At 49.6% G+C, this 19,323-nt stretch overlaps 1 protein-coding gene across 2 annotated transcripts in view; it reads left to right on the forward strand.

The window, feature by feature from the left end:
- HYDIN (HYDIN axonemal central pair apparatus protein) overlaps nt 1-19,323 on the forward strand; it is a 606,889-nt gene that overhangs the window by 189,385 nt on the left and 398,181 nt on the right. For both annotated transcript variants that reach the window (XM_068260328.1, XM_068260329.1), the window contains 3 exons: nt 1,910-2,009; nt 2,186-2,304; nt 8,055-8,278. In XM_068260328.1, coding sequence (XP_068116429.1) covers nt 1,910-2,009; nt 2,186-2,304; nt 8,055-8,278 — 443 coding nt within the window. The remainder of the gene's footprint in view (nt 1-1,909; nt 2,010-2,185; nt 2,305-8,054; nt 8,279-19,323) is intronic.

Below are 19,323 nucleotides of genomic sequence, written 5' to 3' on the forward strand. Positions count from 1 at the left end.
AGAAGATGTCAGTGCACTATAAATACATAATAATAATATGGTAGGACATTACACTATGACTCTGGTAGAGATTAGATTGTGAGCTCCTCTGAGGACAGTCAGTGACATGACTATGTACTGTGTAATGTGCTGTAGAAGATGTCAGTGCTATATAAGTACATAATAATAATATGGTAGGACATTAGATTATGACTAGGGCAGGATTAGAGTCTGAGCTCCTCTGAGGACAGTCAGTGACATGACTATGTACTCCGTAATGTGCTGCAGAGGATGTCAGTGCTATATAAATACATAATAATAATATGGTAGGACATTACAGTATGACTATGGTAGGATTAGATAGTGAGCTCCTCTGAGGACAGTCAGTGACATGACTATGTACTATGTAAAGTGCTGCAGAAGATGTCAGTGCTAAATAAATACATAATAATAATATATTGGTAGGACATTAGACTATGACTATGGTAGGATTAGATTGTGAGCTCCTCTGAGGACAGTCAGTGACATGACTATGTACTATGTAATGTGCTGCAGAAGATGTCAGTGCACTATAAATACATAATAATAATATGGTAGGACATTAGACTATAGCTATGGTAGGATTAGAGTGTGAGCTCCTCTGAGGACAGTCAGTGACATGACGATGTACTCTGTAATGTGCTGCAGAAGATGTCACTGCTATATAAATACATAATAATAATATGGCAGGACATTACACTATGACTATGGTAGGATTAGAATGTGAGCTCCTCTGAGGACAGTCAGTGACATGACTATGTACTCTGTAAAGTGCTGCAGAATATGTCAGTGCTATATAAGTACATAATAATAATATGGTAGGACATTATACTATGACTAGGGCAGGATTAGAGCCTGAGCTCCTCTGAGGACAGTCAGTGACATGACTATGTACTCCGTAATGTGCTGCAGAGGATGTCAGTTCTTTATAAATACATAATAATAATATGGTAGGACATTAGACATATGACTATGGTAGGATTAGAGTGTGAGCTCCTCTGAGGACAGTCAGTGACATGACTATGTACTCTGTAATGTGCTGCAGAAGATGTCAGAGCACTATAAATACATAATAATAATATGGTAGGACATTAGACTATGACTATGGTGGGATTAGATTGTGAGCTACTCCTGAGGACAGTCAGTGACATGACCATGTACTCTGTAATGTGCTGCAGAAGATGTCAGTGCTATATAAATACATAATAATAATATGGTAGGACATTAGACTATGACTATGGTAGGATTAGATTGTGAGCTCCTATGATGACAGTCAGTGACATGACTATGTACTCTGTAATGTGCTGCAGAAGATGTCAGTGCTATGTAGATACATAATAATAATATGGTAGGACATTAGACTATGACTATGGTAGGATTAGAGTGTGAGCCCCTCTGAGGACAGTCAGTGACATGACTATGTACTCTGTAATGTGCTGCAGAAGATGTCAGTGCTATATAAATACATAATAATATGGTAGGACATTAGACTATGACTATGGTAGGATTAGATTGTGAGCTTCTCTGAGGACAGTCAGTGACATGACTATGTACTCTGTAATGTGCTGCAGGAGATGTCAGTGCTATATAAATACATAATAATAATATGGTAGGACATTAGACTATGACTATGGTGGGATTAGATTGTGAGCTACTCTGAGGACAGTCAGTGACATGACTATGTACTCTGTAACGTGCTGCAGAAGATGTCACTGCTATATAAATACATAATAATAATAATAAAATGGCAGGACATTAGACTAGGACTATGGTGGGATTAGATTGTGAGCTACTCTGAGGACAGTCAGTGACATGACTATGTACTCTGTAATGTGCTGCAGAAGAGTAATGTCAGCTATAAATACATAAATAATAACAATTCTTCTTTCAGGAGGGGGACGTCTGGCCAAACTCCTCTGTACAAGTGACCGTGCTTTTCAGACCGAAAGCTGCCCAGCTCTACCAGCGCACCGTGTACTGTGATGTCACAGGTAACCTGCTCGTTACTGGTTCAGCAGTGCATTGTGTCAGAATGCCATCACTTGTGTTGTCACCTGTCATGTGTGTTGTCACCTGTCATGTGTGTTGTCACCTGTCACGTGTGTTGTCACCTGTCACATGTGTTGTCACGCGTGTTATAACCTGTCACGTGTGTTTTCTGTATCAGGTCGTGAAAGTCGCCTGCCTCTGCGCATCCGTGGGGAGGGTCTGGGGCCCAAACTCCGCTTCAGCTTTGACCAGCTGGACATCGGCAGAGTGTTTGTTGGCTCATCACACAGCTATGAGGTCAGTCACTTATACACTCCTCTGTCTGTATCTATAGTTACTGATCAGTCAGGGCTTCTCCTCTGTCTGTATCTATAGTTATTGATCAGTCAGGGCTTCTCCTCTGTCTGTATCTATAGTTACTGATCAGTCAGGGCTTCTCCTCTGTCTGTATCTATAGTTACTGATCAGTCAGGGCTTCTCCTCTGTCTGTATCTATAGTTACTGATCAGTCAGGACTTCTCCTCTGTCTGTATCTATAGTTACTGATCAGTCAGGGCTTCTCCTCTGTCTGTATCTATAGTTACTGATCAGTCAGGACTTATCCTCTGTCTGTATCTATAGTTACTGATCAGTCAGGGCTTCTCCTCTGTCTGTATCTATAGTTACTGATCAGTCAGGGCTTCTCCTCTGTCTGTATCTATAGTTACTGATCAGTCAGGACTTCTCCTCTGTCTGTATCTATAGTTACTGATCAGTCAGGGCTTCTCCTCTGTCTCTATCTATAGTTACTGATCAGTCAGGGCTTCTCCTCTGTCTGTATCTATAGTTACTGATCAGTCAGGGCGTCTCCTCTGTCTGTATCTATAGTTACTGATCAGTCAGGGCTTCTCCTCTGTCTGTATCTATAGTTACTGATCAGTCAGGGCTTCTCCTGTCTCTATCTATAGTTACTGATCAGTCAGGGCTTCTCCTCTGTCTGTATCTATAGTTACTGATCAGTCAGGACTTATCCTCTGTCTGTATCTATAGTTACTGATCAGTCAGGGCTTCTCCTCTGTCTGTATCTATAGTTACTGATCAGTCAGGGCTTCTCCTGTCTGTATCTATAGTTACTGATCAGTCAGGGCTTCTCCTCTGTCTGTATCTATAGTTACTGATCAGTCAGGGCGTCTCCTCTGTCTGTATCTATAGTTACTGATCAGTCAGGGCTTCTCCTCTGTCTGTATCTATAGTTACTGATCAGTCAGGGCTTCTCCTCTGTCTGTATCTATAGTTACTGATCAGTCAGGGCTTCTCCTCTGACTGTCTCTATAGTTACTGATCAGTCAGGGCTTCTCCTCTGTCTGTATAGTTACTGATCAGTCAGGGCTTCTCCTCTGTCTGTATCTATAGTTACTGATCAGTCAGGGCTTCTCCTCTGTCTGTATCTATAGTTACTGATCAGTCAGGGCTTCTCCTCTGTCTGTCTCTATAGTTACTGATCAGTCAGGGCTTCTCCTCTGTCTGTCTCTATAGTTACTGATCAGTCAGGGCTTCTCCTCTGTCTGTATCTATAGTTACTGATCAGTCAGGGCGTCTCCTCTGTCTGTATCTATAGTTACTGATCAGTCAGGGCTTCTCCTCTGTCTGTATCTATAGTTACTGATCAGTCAGGGCTTCTCCTGTCTCTATCTATAGTTACTGATCAGTCAGGGCTTCTCCTCTGTCTGTATCTATAGTTACTGATCAGTCAGGACTTATCCTCTTTCTGTATCTATAGTTACTGATCAGTCAGGGCTTCTCCTCTGTCTGTATCTATAGTTACTGATCAGTCAGGGCTTCTCCTGTCTCTATCTATAGTTACTGATCAGTCAGGGCTTCTTCTCTGTCTCTATCTATCGTTACTGATCAGTCAGTGCTTCTCCTCTGTCTCTATCTATAGTTACTGATCAGTCAGGGCTTCTCCTCTGTCTCTATCTATAGTTACTGATCAGTCAGGGCTTCTCCTCTGTCTGTATCTATAGTTACTGATCAGTCAGAGCTTCTCCTCTGTCTGTATCTATAGTTACTGATCAGTCAGGGCTTCTCCTCTGTCTGTATCTATAGTTACTGATCAGTCAGAGCTTCTCCTCTGTCTGTATCTATAGTTACTGATCAGTCAGGGCTTCTCCTCTGTCTCTATCTATAGTTACTGATCAGTCAGGGCTTCTCCTCTGTCTGTATCTATAGTTACTGATAAGTCAGGGCTTCTCCTCTGTCTCTATCTATAGTTACTGATCAGTCAGGGCTTCTCCTCTGTCTGTATCTATAGTTACTGTCACGATTGTGGAACTTTCCCCGTGATCAGCGCACAACGCGTGCGCTGACACGGCGGAGATCCTCCACAAGCGTATAATTTGCAGGAACCCAGCAAAAGGTGCTACGCACCTGTAGAGGGAAATTCCTGTCGGCAGATGGCGCTGGGGAGTGCAGAGGAACCAATCCTCTGTACCTCCACAAGTGCCAGACAGGAATTGTACGAAGCGCAGAACGCAATCGCAAGAGAGGCGATTGCGAATGAGATTGAGCAAAAGGGATAGGTTGTATGTGTGTGCGCCAATCCAGTCGCCACTCCGCGACCACGTACAACAGCAGATACGAACTAGGAACGCGATCGCGAGAGGTGCGATCGCGAGACGTGACACAAGGCAGAACAGAATAGAATACGAGGGTAGCAAAGGCACAGCAAATACAATAAGGAGATATGGAAAATAACAACGCTAGCTAACCGCGAACACCGCACTCATTCGCAACAGTGCACGCGGTTATGCGCGATCTCCACGTGATAAGCACAATAGAGACAAGCACGCCTAACTAACCATAAACAGACAAACATGAAACAGGGGACGCGAGCGCTTGCTTAACGGTTACCTCACCGAGCCTGTAGCAAGCGCAGCGGACAAGACAGACACACGAAAAACAAGAACTAGGCAGGAAGGATCCACCGCTCTTCCGCCAGAGCAAGTGTGATCCAAGCAGGAACACAGATCAGAAAGATCCACAGCCGCTAACGCTAGCGGCTAGTGCGATCTCAGCAAGACAGAACGATTCACTATCAACCGCCGCTGGTGACAGCGCAATCGCGACCGACAAGACAGAACAGAAGGATCCCCAGCGCTCGCACAAAGTAACTAGCGCGATCCCAGGAGACAGAACAGAAGGATCCCCAGCGCTAGCACAAAGTAGCTAGCGCGATCCCAGAAGACAGAACAGAAGAGATAGCTGGTAGCAACCGCTGCACCAGCTATACTCCAAGAACATAGATCAGAACCATTTCCTGTCAACCACCATAGGGACAGGACAATGGCAAACAGGCAAGACAAGACAGAACAGGCAATACAGATAATACAACCTGACTGGGCTAGAAGGGGAGCCTAAAGCAACCCCCAGGAATTAACTATACTAGATAGCAATGGCTGACACTCCAGCAGTGTCCATCAGGAACTGAGCATGGAAGGGAAATGACCAGCGAAGCATTCTGGGAAACATAAAGCTCTTATAGTGCCAGTCATCAAAGAAGGCAGGTAGGGGATTTGCATAACGAATGTATGCAAATTCCCCAGCAAGAGAACAGAACAGAAACTTGCAATGGAAAGACAGGTCTCTGTTCCAGAGACCTGCAGCCCACAGACTAGAGGAATGGACAAACAGCTGTCTGCCTGTGCAGCCAGCTGAGCGGATCATCACAGTTACTGATCAGTCAGAGCTTCTCCTCTGTCTCTATCTATAGTTACTGATCAGTCAGGGCTTCTCTTCTGTCTCTATCTATAGTTACTGATCAGTCAGGGCTTCTCCTCTGTCTGTATCTATAGTTACTGATCAGTCAGGGCTTCTCCTCTGTCTCTATCTATAGTTACTGATCAGTCAGGGCTTCTCCTCTGTCTGTATCTATAGTTACTGATCAGTCAGGGCTTCTCCTCTGTCTCTATCTATAGTTACTGATCAGTCAGGGCTTCTCCTCTGTCTGTATCTATAGTTACTGATCAGTCAGGGCTTCTCCTCTGTCTGTATCTATAGTTACTGATCAGTCAGGGCTTCTCCTCTGTCTCGTTTATCTATAGTTACTGATCAGTCAGGGCTTCTCCTCTGTATCTATAGTTACTGATCAGTCAGGGCTTCCCCTCTGTCTGTATCTATAGTTACTGATCAATCAGGGCTTCTCCTGTCTCTATCTATAGTTACTGATCAGTCAGGGCTTCTCCTGTCTCTATCTATAGTTACTGATCAGTCAGGGCTTCTCCTCTGTCTGTATCTATAGTTACTGATCAGTCAGGGCGTCTCCTCTGTCTGTATCTATAGTTACTGATCAGTCAGGGCTTCTCCTCTGTCTGTATCTATAGTTACTGATCAGTCAGGGCTTCTCCTCTGTCTGTATCTATAGTTACTGATCAGTCAGGGCTTCTCCTGTCTCTATATATAGTTACTGATCAGTCAGGGCTTCTCCTCTGTCTGTATCTATAGTTACTGATCAGTCAGGGCGTCTCCTCTGTCTGTATCTATAGTTACTGATCAGTCAGGGCTTCTCCTCTGTCTGTATCTATAGTTACTGATCAGTCAGGGCTTCTCCTGTCTCTATCTATAGTTACTGATCAGTCAGGGCTTCTTCTCTGTCTCTATCTATCGTTACTGATCAGTCAGTGCTTCTCCTCTGTCTCTATCTATAGTTACTGATCAGTCAGGGCTTCTCCTCTGTCTCTATCTATAGTTACTGATCAGTCAGGGCTTCTCCTCTGTCTGTATCTATAGTTACTGATCAGTCTGAGCTTCTCCTCTGTCTGTATCTATAGTTACTGATCAGTCAGGGCTTCTCCTCTGTCTGTATCTATAGTTACTGATCAGTCAGAGCTTCTCCTCTGTCTGTATCTATAGTTACTGATCAGTCAGGGCTTCTCCTCTGTCTCTATCTATAGTTACTGATCAGTCAGGGCTTCTCCTCTGTCTGTATCTATAGTTACTGATAAGTCAGGGCTTCTCCTCTGTCTCTATCTATAGTTACTGATCAGTCAGGGCTTCTCCTCTGTCTGTATCTATAGTTACTGATCAGTCAGAGCTTCTCCTCTGTCTCTATCTATAGTTACTGATCAGTCAGGGCTTCTCTTCTGTCTCTATCTATAGTTACTGATCAGTCAGGGCTTCTCCTCTGTCTGTATCTATAGTTACTGATCAGTCAGGGCTTCTCCTCTGTCTCTATCTATAGTTACTGATCAGTCAGGGCTTCTCCTCTGTCTGTATCTATAGTTACTGATCAGTCAGGGCTTCTCCTCTGTCTCTATCTATAGTTACTGATCAGTCAGGGCTTCTCCTCTGTCTGTATCTATAGTTACTGATCAGTCAGGGCTTCTCCTCTGTCTGTATCTATAGTTACTGATCAGTCAGGGCTTCTCCTCTGTCTCGTTTATCTATAGTTACTGATCAGTCAGGGCTTCTCCTCTGTATCTATAGTTACTGATCAGTCAGGGCTTCTCCTCTGTCTGTATCTATAGTTACTGATCAATCAGGGCTTCTCCTGTCTCTATCTATAGTTACTGATCAGTCAGGGCTTCTCCTCTGTCTGTATCTATAGTTACTGATCAGTCAGGGCTTCTCCTCTGTCTGTATCTATAGTTACTGATCAGTCAGGGCTTCTCCTCTGTCTCTATCTATAGTTACTGATCAGTCAGAGCTTCTCTCTCTGTATCTATAGTTACTGATCAGTCAGGACTTCTCCTCTGTCTCTATCTATAGTTACTGATCAGTCAGGGCTTCTCCTCTGTCTCTATCTATAGTTACTGATCAGTCAAGACTTCTCCTCTGTCTCTATCTATAGTTACTGATCAGTCAGGACTTCTCCTCTGTCTGTATCTATAGTTACTGATCAGTCAGGGCTTCTCCTCTGTCTGTATCTATAGTTACTGATCAGTCAGGGCTTCTCCTCTGTCTCTATCTATAGTTACTGATCAGTCAGGGCTTCTCCTCTGTTTCTATCTATAGTTACTGATCAGTCAGGGCATATCTGTGGCTCAGCTCTCTCTATTCTGCCTTCCAATAAGGTCATCCTGGCTAATGAAGGAGCCATTGATGGAATCTTCAGCTTTACATCTCCGACCTCGGCGGTGGCCTCCTGCTTCACATTCTCCCCCAGTGAGGGCATCATCCTGCCTGATGGGCACCAGGCCATACAGATCACCCTGTGCTGCAATATCCTGGGAGATTTCACCGAGGAGTTCCGCTTTGCTGTGGACGGCGCTCCTGAGGACATGACACTAACTGTCAGGTATGCAGAAGCTCCCTTTACTGCTGTCACTTTATCAGGTAACAAGAGAGGCCAACATGTCAGAGGGACACCATTACTGACGTATAACAGTCAGAGGGGCTTTATCACTGTCATTCTGTAGTTCAAGTGGTCCCCCTACTGTCACTTAAGAGAGATCCCACCGCTGTCACCGCTCATTCAGAGAGAACCCGCTATGGTTACTTAAAGGGAACCTGTGTGATGTAAAAGTGGCCGTATGGGGTTCTCACCTCAGGAGGGGGAGTACTTCGTATCCTATCAAGGCTTCCCCCTCCTCCTCCGAGAGTAGCAGCTCTCTGATGTGCTAAGGCGGGAATAGCCGAGCCTTATGGGGTCCACTCTGCTGCACAGGAGACGTCTGCCTGCGTAGTGGAGCGGACGCGATTGGGATCGGTTATTTCCACCTATCTCCATGTGGAGGGCCACTATTACGCCTGCGCTGGAGTCGGGAAGGTAAATATTTACATCCCCGCTGTTCGAGGGGCCCTAGCGCTGCCACCGGGGGATGGAGGAGGACGGGGGAACGTCGATAGGATCCAGAGGCTTTCCCCTCCCGAGGTATCTACCCCCCAGGGGCACTTTTTGAAGTTACAGGTTCTCTTTAATAATCAGAGAGACCCCACTGCTGTCACCTGTCATTCAGAGAACTCGCTATGGTCACTTTAAGGGAACCTGCGAGATATAAAAGTGCCCCTAAGGAGGAACTCGCCGTGGGAGGGGGAAGCCTCCGGACCCTAGAGCCTCTCCCCGACCTCCTATGCAGTCTCCTTCCTGCGCTAGGACCCCTCAGTGTGTCAGTGTGTCACTAGCTCCGTCTAGCTCGGCTGTCTTTGGAGATAACTGGGCCGCATCGGGTCCGCAGTACTGCGCAGGGGCGAGCCAGCTATGCCTCATCACTAGCACAAACCCAACTGGGCGTGGCTATTTCTGCGGGAGCGGGGCGGAGCTTGCGTTTAGGATCCAGAGGCTTTTCCCTCCCATGGTGAGCACCCCATAGGGCCACTTTTAAATCTGGCAGGTTGACTTTAAAGGACAACTGAAGTGAGAGGTATATGGATGCTGCCATATTCATTCCCTTTTAAGCAATACCAGTTACTTGCTTGTCCTCCTGATCCTTTGCCTCTAATACTTTCAGCCACAGCCCCTGAACAAGCATGCAGCAGATCAGGTGTTTTTGACATTATTGTCAGATCTGACATGACTAGCTGCATGCCTGTTCCTGGTGTGATTCAGACACTACTGCAGCCAAATAGTTCTGGTAGCCTCCATATTCTTTTCATTTCAGTTGTCCTTTAAAGAGGAATTTAACCTTTTCTCAAATAATTTATCAGTGGGTCTGTGTGGCTGATATTGTGGTGAAACCATAGCTCCCCACTGTCCCTCTTTCTTACTCATAAAGTTGAGAGGTATAGTGAGACCCCTCCCACAGTGTGATGTCAGGGCCATGGCCATGGCAGTTTCCTGTCTGTGAACCTCCTTGCATTGTGGGAAATAAAACAATTCCACTAATGGCATTTATTACTTGAAGTTGTCACTGAGCAGTCAGAGAGTCTCCACTACAGTCACTTAATGGTTAAAGCAATCCCACCACTGCTGCCACTAAATATTCTGAGAAGACCCTGTCAATTACCAGCCAGAGAGCCCTCAATGTTGTGACATCCGTTTTATAGTCACTTACTGTCCATGTGAGCCCACTAATGGCACTCAATAGTCAGAGGACCCATTACTGTCATTTAAAGGTAAGCAAGATCTCACTACTGTTACTTAAAGGGCAAAGAGGTCCTGTTACTGTCACTTTACAGGTGACGACAGCCTCGTTGTTAACTTGTTATTACCTGAATAATTAAAGAGATCCCCAGGGCTGTCACCTAAAAGGATGGCTGGATTTTAAGGGTTTTCTTTTCCGCAGCCCTCATCAATAATGCAAATATTTAGCATTATTGGTTTGGTTTTTTAGGAGGTTTCACAACTACAAAGAAAAGAAGATTATTACCGTATTTTTCAGACTATAAGACGCACTTTTTCTCTCCCAAAAATGGGTAGGAAACGTCCCTGCATCTTATATGTTGAAAACAGGGAGTCCCCGACTTACGATCGCCCTCTGATATGAATTGCCGACCCTTTATGACGTTGGGGACACCCTGTATCTCCTCCGTGTAGCCTCCTCTGCCCCTGTGTGTAAGTATGAGAAGTGGCAGTTCATCTCATCTCATCAATGGCTCCAGCAGTAAACACTGACCTCTCCTCTCCTGCACGGCTCCCCTAGTGTCAGCTTCTGCTGATCATGTGGAGAGGTCTGTGTAGCCTCCTCTGCCCCTGTGTGTAAGTATGAGAAGCAGCAGTGCAGCTCACCTCCAGCGGCAAACACTGACCTCTCCTCTCCTGCACGGCTCCCCTAGAGTCAGCTTCTGCTGATCATGTGCAGAGGTCTGTGTAGCCTCCTCTGCCCCTGCGTGTAAGTATGAGAAGCAGCAGTGCAGCTCACCTCCAGCGGCAAACACTGACCTCTCCTCTCCTGCACGGCTCCCCTAGTGTCAGCTTCTGCTGATCATGTGGAGAGGTCTGTGTAGCCTCCTCTGCCCCTGTGTGTAAGTATGAGAAGCGGCAGTGCAGCTCACCTCCAGCGGCAAACACTGACCTCTCCTCTCCTGCACGGCTCCCCTAGAGTCAGCTTCTGCTGATCATGTGCAGAGGTCTGTGTAGCCTCCTCTGCCCCTGTGTGTAAGTATGAGAAGCGGCAGTGCAGCTTACCTCCAGCGGCAAACACTGACCTCTCCTCTCCTGCACGGCTCCCCTGGTGTCAGCTTCTGCTGATCATGTGGAGAGGTCTGTGTAGCCTCCTCTGCCCCTGTGTGTAAGTATGAGAAGCGGCAGTGCAGCTCACCTCCAGCGGCAAACACTGACCTCTCCTCTCCTGCACGGCTCCCCTAGTGTCAGCTTCTGCTGATCATGTGGAGAGGTCTGTGTAGCCTCCTCTGCCCCTGTGTGTAAGTATGAGAAGCGGCAGTGCAGCTTACCTCCAGCGGCAAACACTGACCTCTCCTCTCCTGCACGGCTCCCCTAGAGTCAGCTTCTGCTGATCATGTGGAGAGGTCTGTGTAGCCTCCTCTGCCCCGTGTGTAAGTATGAGAAGCGGCAGTGCAGCTTACCTCCAGCGGCAAACACTGACCTCTCCTCTCCTGCACGGCTCCCCTAGTGTCAGCTTCTGCTGATCATGTGGAGAGGTCTGTGTAGCCTCCTCTGCCCCTGTGTGTAAGTATGAGAAGCAGCAGTGCAGCTCACCTCCAGCGGCAAACACTGACCTCTCCTCTCCTGCACGGCTCCCCTAGAGTCAGCTTCTGCTGATCATGTGGAGAGGTCTGTGTAGCCTCCTCTGCCCCTGTGTGTAAGTATGAGAAGCGGCAGTGCAGCTTACCTCCAGCGGCAAACACTGACCTCTCCTCTCCTGCACGGCTCCCCTAGAGTCAGCTTCTGCTGATCATGTGGAGAGGTCCGTGTAGCCTCCTCTGCCCCTGTGTGTAAGTATGAGAAGCGGCAGTGCAGCTCACCTCCAGCGGCAAACACTGACCTCTCCTCTCCTGCACGGCTCCCCTAGAGTCAGCTTCTGCTGATCATGTGGAGAGGTCTGTGTAGCCTCCTCTGCCCCGTGTGTAAGTATGAGAAGCGGCAGTGCAGCTTACCTCCAGCGGCAAACACTGACCTCTCCTCTCCTGCACGGCTCCCCTAGTGTCAGCTTCTGCTGATCATGTGGAGAGGTCTGTGTAGCCTCCTCTGCCCCATGTGTAAGTATGAGAAGCGGCAGTGCAGCTTACCTCCAGCGGCAAACACTGACCTCTCCTCTCCTGCACGGCTCCCCTAGTGTCAGCTTCTGCTGATCATGTGGAGAGGTCTGTGTAGCCTCCTCTGCCCCGTGTGTAAGTATGAGAAGCGGCAGTGCAGCTCACCTCCAGCGGCAAACACTGACCTCTCCTCTCCTGCACGGCTCCCCTAGTGTCAGCTTCTGCTGGTCATGTGGAGAGGTCTGTGTAGCCTCCTCTGCCCCGTGTGTAAGTATGAGAAGCGGCAGTGCAGCTTACCTCCAGCGGCAAACACTGACCTCTCCTCTCCTGCACGGCTCCCCTAGTGTCAGCTTCTGCTGATCATGTGGAGAGGTCTGTGTAGCCTCCTCTGCCCCGTGTGTAAGTATGAGAAGCGGCAGTGCAGCTCACCTCCAGCGGCAAACACTGACCTCTCCTCTCCTGCACGGCTCCCCTAGTGTCAGCTTCTGCTGATCATGTGGAGAGGTCTGTGTAGCCTCCTCTGCCCCTGTGTGTAAGTATGAGAAGCGGCAGTGCAGCTTACCTCCAGCGGCAAACACTGACCTCTCCTCTCCTGCACGGCTCCCCTAGAGTCAGCTTCTGCTGATCATGTGGAGAGGTCTGTGTAGCCTCCTCTGCCCCTGTGTGTAAGTATGAGAAGCGGCAGTACAGCTCACCTCCAGCGGCAAACACTGACCTCTCCTCTCCTGCACGGCTCCCCTAGTGTCAGCTTCTGCTGATCATGTGGAGAGGTCTGTGTAGCCTCCTCTGCCCCTGTGTGTAAGTATGAGAAGCGGCAGTGCAGCTCACCTCCAGCGGCAAACACTGACCTCTCCTCTCCTGCACGGCTCCCCTAGTGTCAGCTTCTGCTGATCATGTGGAGAGGTCTGTGTAGCCTCCTCTGCCCCTGTGTGTAAGTATGAGAAGCGGCAGTGCAGCTCACCTCCAGCGGCAAACACTGACCTCTCCTCTCCTGCACGGCTCCCCTAGTGTCAGCTTCTGCTGATCATGTGGAGAGGTCTGTGTAGCCTCCTCTGCCCCTGTGTGTAAGTATGAGAAGTGGCAGTGCAGCTTACCTCCAGCGGCAAACACTGACCTCTCCTCTCCTGCACAGCTCCCCTAGAGTCAGCTTCTGCTGATCATGTGGAGAGGTCTGTGTAGCCTCCTCTGCCCCGTGTGTAAGTATGAGAAGCGGCAGTGCAGCTTACCTCCAGCGGCAAACACTGACCTCTCCTCTCCTGCACGGCTCCCCTAGAGTCAGCTTCTGCTGATCATGTGGAGAGGTCTGTGTAGCCTCCTCTGCCCCGTGTGTAAGTATGAGAAGCGGCAGTGCAGCTTACCTCCAGCGGCAAACACTGACCTCTCCTCTCCTGCACGGCTCCCCTAGAGTCAGCTTCTGCTGATCATGTGGAGAGGTCCGTGTAGCCTCCTCTGCCCCTGTGTGTAAGTATGAGAAGCGGCAGTGCAGCTCACCTCCAGCGGCAAACACTGACCTCTCCTCTCCTGCACGGCTCCCCTAGTGTCAGCTTCTGCTGATCATGTGGAGAGGTCCGTGTAGCCTCCTCTGCCCCGTGTGTAAGTATGAGAAGCGGCAGTGCAGCTTACCTCCAGCGGCAAACACTGACCTCTCCTCTCCTGCACGGCTCCCCTAGAGTCAGCTTCTGCTGATCGTGTGCAGAGGTCTGTGTAGCCTCCTCTGCCCCTGTGTGTAAGTATGAGAAGCGGCAGTGCAGCTCACCTCCAGCGGCAAACACTGACCTCTCCTCTCCTGCACGGCTCCCCTAGTGTCAGCTTCTGCTGATCATGTGGAGAGGTCTGTGTAGCCTCCTCTGCCCCTGTGTGTAAGTATGAGAAGCGGCAGTACAGCTTACCTCCAGCGGCAAACACTGACCTCTCCTCTCCTGCACGGCTCCCCTAGAGTCAGCTTCTGCTGATCATGTGCAGAGGTCTGTGTAGCCTCCTCTGCCTCTGTGTGTAAGTATGAGAAGCGGCAGTGCAGCTCACCTCCAGCGGCAAACACTGACCTCTCCTCTCCTGCACGGCTCCCCTAGAGTCAGCTTCTGCTGATCATGTGGAGAGGTCTGTGTAGCCTCCTCTGCCCCTGTGTGTAAGTATGAGAAGCGGCAGTGCAGCTCACCTCCAGCGGCAAACACTGACCTCTCCTCTCCTGCACGGCTCCCCTAGTGTCAGCTTCTGCTGATCATGTGGAGAGGTCTGTGTAGCCTCCTCTGCCCCGTGTGTAAGTATGAGAAGCGGCAGTGCAGCTCACCTCCAGCGGCAAACACTGACCTCTCCTCTCCTGCACGGCTCCCCTAGTGTCAGCTTCTGCTGATCATGTGGAGAGGTCTGTGTAGCCTCCTCTGCCCCTGTGTGTAAGTATGAGAAGCGGCAGTGCAGCTTACCTCCAGCGGCAAACACTGACCTCTCCTCTCCTGCACGGCTCCCCTAGAGTCAGCTTCTGCTGATCATGTGGAGAGGTCTGTGTAGCCTCCTCTGCCCCTGTGTGTAAGTATGAGAAGTGGCAGTGCAGCTTACCTCCAGCGGCAAACACTGACCTCTCCTCTCCTGCACGGCTCCCCTAGAGTCAGCTTCTGATGGTCATGTGGAGAGGTCTGTGTAGCCTCCTCTGCCCCTGTGTGTAAGTATGAGAAGCGGCAGTGCAGCTTACCTCCAGCGGCAAACACTGACCTCTCCTCTCCTGCACGGCTCCCCTAGTGTCAGCTTCTGCTGGTCATGTGGAGAGGTCCGTGTAGCCTCCTCTGCCCCATGTGTAAGTATGAGAAGCGGCAGTGCAGCTCACCTCCAGCGGCAAACACTGACCTCTCCTCTCCTGCACGGCTCCCCTAGAGTCAGCTTCTGCTGATCATGTGGAGAGGTCTGTGTAGCCTCCTCTGCCCCGTGTGTAAGTATGAGAAGCGGCAGTGCAGCTCACCTCCAGCGGCAAACACTGACCTCTCCTCTCCTGCACGGCTCCCCTAGTGTCAGCTTCTGCTGATCATGTGGAGAGGTCTGTGTAGCCTCCTCTGCCCCGTGTGTAAGTATGAGAAGTGGCAGTGCAGCTCACCTCCAGCGGCAAACACTGACCTCTCCTCTCCTGCACGGCTCCCCTAGTGTCAGCTTCTGCTGATCATGTGGAGAGGTCTGTGTAGCCTCCTCTGCCCCTGTGTGTAAGTATGAGAAGTGGCAGTGCAGCTCACCTCCAGCGGCAAACACTGACCTCTCCTCTCCTGCACGGCTCCCCTAGAGTCAGCTTCTGCTGATCATGTGGAGAGGTCCGTGTAGCCTCCTCTGCCCCTGTGTGTAAGTATGAGAAGCGGCAGTACAGCTTACCTCCAGCGGCAAACACTGACCTCTCCTCTCCTGCACGGCTCCCCTAGTGTCAGCTTCTGCTGATCATGTGGAGAGGTCTGTGTAGCCTCCTCTGCCCCGTGTGTAAGTATGAGAAGTGGCAGTGCAGCTCACCTCCAGCGGCAAACACTGACCTCTCCTCTCCTGCACGGCTCCCCTAGTGTCAGCTTCTGCTGATCATGTGGAGAGGTCTGTGTAGCCTCCTCTGCCCCTGTGTGTAAGTATGAGAAGTGGCAGTGCAGCTCACCTCCAGCGGCAAACACTGACCTCTCCTCTCCTGCACGGCTCCCCTAGTGTCAGCTTCTGCTGATCATGTGGAGAGGTCTGTGTAGCCTCCTCTGCCCCGTGTGTAAGTATGAGAAGCGGCAGTGCAGCTCACCTCCAGCGGCAAACACTGACCTCTCCTCTCCTGCACGGCTCCCCTAGTGTCAGCTTCTGCTGATCATGTGGAGAGGTCTGTGTAGCCTCCTCTGCCCCGTGTGTAAGTATGAGAAGCGGCAGTGCAGCTCACCTCCAGCGGCAAACACTGACCTCTCCTCTCCTGCACGGCTCCCCTAGTGTCAGCTTCTGCTGATCATGTGGAGAGGTCCGTGTAGCCTCCTCTGCCCCTGTGTGTAAGTATGAGAAGCGGCAGTACAGCTTACCTCCAGCGGCAAACACTGACCTCTCCTCTCCTGCACGGCTCCCCTAGTGTCAGCTTCTGCTGATCATGTGGAGAGGTCCGTGTAGCCTCCTCTGCCCCTGTGTGTAAGTATGAGAAGCGGCAGTGCAGCTCACCTCCAGCGGCAAACACTGACCTCTCCTCTCCTGCACGGCTCCCCTAGTGTCAGCTTCTGCTGATCATGTGGAGAGGTCCGTGTAGCCTCCTCTGCCCCTGTGTGTAAGTATGAGAAGCGGCAGTGCAGCTCACCTCCAGCGGCAAACACTGACCTCTCCTCTCCTGCACGGCTCCCCTAGAGTCAGCTTCTGCTGATCATGTGGAGAGGTCTGTGTAGCCTCCTCTGCCCCTGTGTGTAAGTATGAGAAGCGGCAGTGCAGCTCACCTCCAGCGGCAAACACTGACCTCTCCTCTCCTGCACGGCTCCCCTAGAGTCAACTTCTGCTGATCATGTGGAGAGGTCTGTGTAGCCTCCTCTGCCCCTGTGTGTAAGTATGAGAAGCGGCAGTGCAGCTCACCTCCAGCGGCAAACACTGACCTCTCCTCTCCTGCACGGCTCCCCTAGTGTCAGCTTCTGCTGATCATGTGGAGAGGTCTGTGTAGCCTCCTCTGCCCCGTGTGTAAGTATGAGAAGCGGCAGTGCAGCTCACCTCCAGCGGCAAACACTGACCTCTCCTCTCCTGCACGGCTCCCCTAGTGTCAGCTTCTGCTGATCATGTGGAGAGGTCTGTGTAGCCTCCTCTGCCCCGTGTGTAAGTATGAGAAGCGGCAGTGCAGCTCACCTCCAGCGGCAAACACTGACCTCTCCTCTCCTGCACGGCTCCCCTAGTGTCAGCTTCTGCTGGTCTGTGTTCACCAATGGAGCCATTGATGAGGTGAGCTGCACTGCCGCGTCTCATACTTACACAGGATGCAGAGGTGGTTACAGGGGAAAGCGGGAAATACACAGGAAAAGAGGAGGCAAAACAGGTGACAGAGGAGGGTTGATTGTGACACCATGTATGGCTAGAAGTTTCACAACTGCCTCAAATACTGTTTATTTTGATTAGCCCACAGCCTGGTCCCACCGACCAACTTTTTGAGATATGAAAAAGGAACAGTTTAAGACACACCCCTGCCACGCCCCTAATAACACCCCTGCCACGCCCCTAGTCACTGATACCAGAAATAATTCAGAAGCAAAAGGCAACACAGAACACACTGGTCCCCTCTATCATCATTAGTTTTAACATCTAAAAATAAGAATTATAGCAATTTACATGTTGGAAATAACATTTAGCGTATATTAAACACATTTTTCATAGAAAAATACATATATTTACAAAATCTGTACATCAGTCCTGAAAGAGGGACAAATGAGGGACAGAGGGATTTGGTTAGCAAAGAGGGACTGTGCCTCTGAAAAAGAGGCAGTTTGGAGCTACGCCAGGTATATGGCCTACTTTTGCTAACACTAGTAGATTTAGCTGTCGCGGAGTCTGATATGAGCTCTTTTGCATCTCTCTCATCATGTTTGCACACGTGGAACTCCAAATACAAGCAGTGGTGATGGGGAAGGAATTTGAGGTCTGAAGAGACTGGAGTGCTTCAGGAACAGTTTATGATCTCTACACTGTTAGTGGACTGTTATTGTCAGTGGTTTGTAAGGGGAGGTTTTGATGGTACAGACAGGTAGATCATTGCAGGTAGCACCTCTTCTGATTACTTTGCATATTTAAACAGGAAGCAGAAGTAAAACTGACCATTGAGTTCAGGATCCCACCCCCCTCAGACTCACCCTGGTCCTCATTGAGGGCGCCGAGGGCACTATCTCCCCCAATGCTCACCTGTTGGGCATCACCACCTCCAGAGACCTAAAGTGGGAACAGAACATGGCCAAAACCCAGAAACAGGTCCAACACAGGCTGTCATTGCTGCATCAATGGAAAAAGTTCAGTAGGTCATGTGCCTTTCTGACTCGCTCCTACTCCGCCACCATTGAGTCAATGTTATGCTCCTCCATCATCGAATGGGACAAGGGCGCCTCCCAGTGGCGTAGCTAAGAAGCTGTGGGCCCCAGTGCAAGTTTTACATGGGGCCCTCCAAGCACTCTATCCATAATAATTCATACAGCACACCAAAACCAATCAAGGGCAACTACAGTGTCAGAGGTGCAAAAAAGGGATGGGAAACAGTGTGTTAATGATCACTGCTATTCTAATCATCTATAGAAGTGAATATTACCAACACAGGACCAATAGAGAGCTAATACTGTGGTTGAGGGTGGGCCTCTCGGGGCGCCTCTGGACCAAGGGCCCCGATGTGGTCGCAACGTCTGCAACCCCTATTGCTACGCCCCTGGCGCCTCCATGAGAGATAGGCACCAGCTACCAAGAGTCATCAAAGAGAAGATTGTCTCTCCCATCACTGGACCTCCTCTACTCCTCCAGACTGCGATCCAGGGCCAGCAGGATAGCAAACGATCCCTCCCACCCCGGCAACTGCTACTTCAATATAATGCACTACAGGTCCATCTCCACCAAGACGTCCAGGCACAGGAACTGCTTCTTCCCAAAAGCCATCCAGCTCCTCAACTCAGGGCACCCCCCCTCCCTAATGTGTAATGTGTGTCACTATGTCCCCACGTATGTACAGTTATTCCCCTGAAAGTTGCACTTTATCCCACCCTATCTATCTTTGCACAAGTACTGGTCTGTCTGTGCCAACAACATGTCCTTGTACGATGCCCTGTACTGGCGAATGAAACTCATTCTGAAATAATTGCAACCAACAATTGCATTGTCCAACTCATTGCCGGTGTGGCATTACCCAAATGATTCAATGAGACTTCACAATCCCAATCAGGGAAAGAGGTGACTTGCTGAGATGTGATTGTGGCTTCTGAGGAGACACTTTGGACATCTCACTAATCTCTAGATATTGTCCCTCCCTCAACCTTCGCTCCTCCTGGCCTCTAAGCTGGTCACCTCCTCTCATGCTCGCATCCAGGACTTTACACAAGCATCACCCCTCATCTGGAACTCTCTTCCACAGCCTGTACTCTTACAACACACCTTTTCAGACAAGCTTATAACATTTTATAGCCCAAATTTATATATAGTATCTGTTCACAATGAATACAGAGGCAAAGGGTCACTGCCTCATCCGTCCTCCCCCTCCCCCCTTACCTAGGGTGTCCCCCACTACCCTTTAGATTGTAAGCTGGCGAGGGCAGGGTCATCCTC

Source organism: Hyperolius riggenbachi, chromosome 11 (assembly GCF_040937935.1).
Source record: "Hyperolius riggenbachi isolate aHypRig1 chromosome 11, aHypRig1.pri, whole genome shotgun sequence".
In the NCBI taxonomy this organism is placed as follows: Eukaryota; Metazoa; Chordata; class Amphibia; order Anura; family Hyperoliidae; genus Hyperolius; species Hyperolius riggenbachi.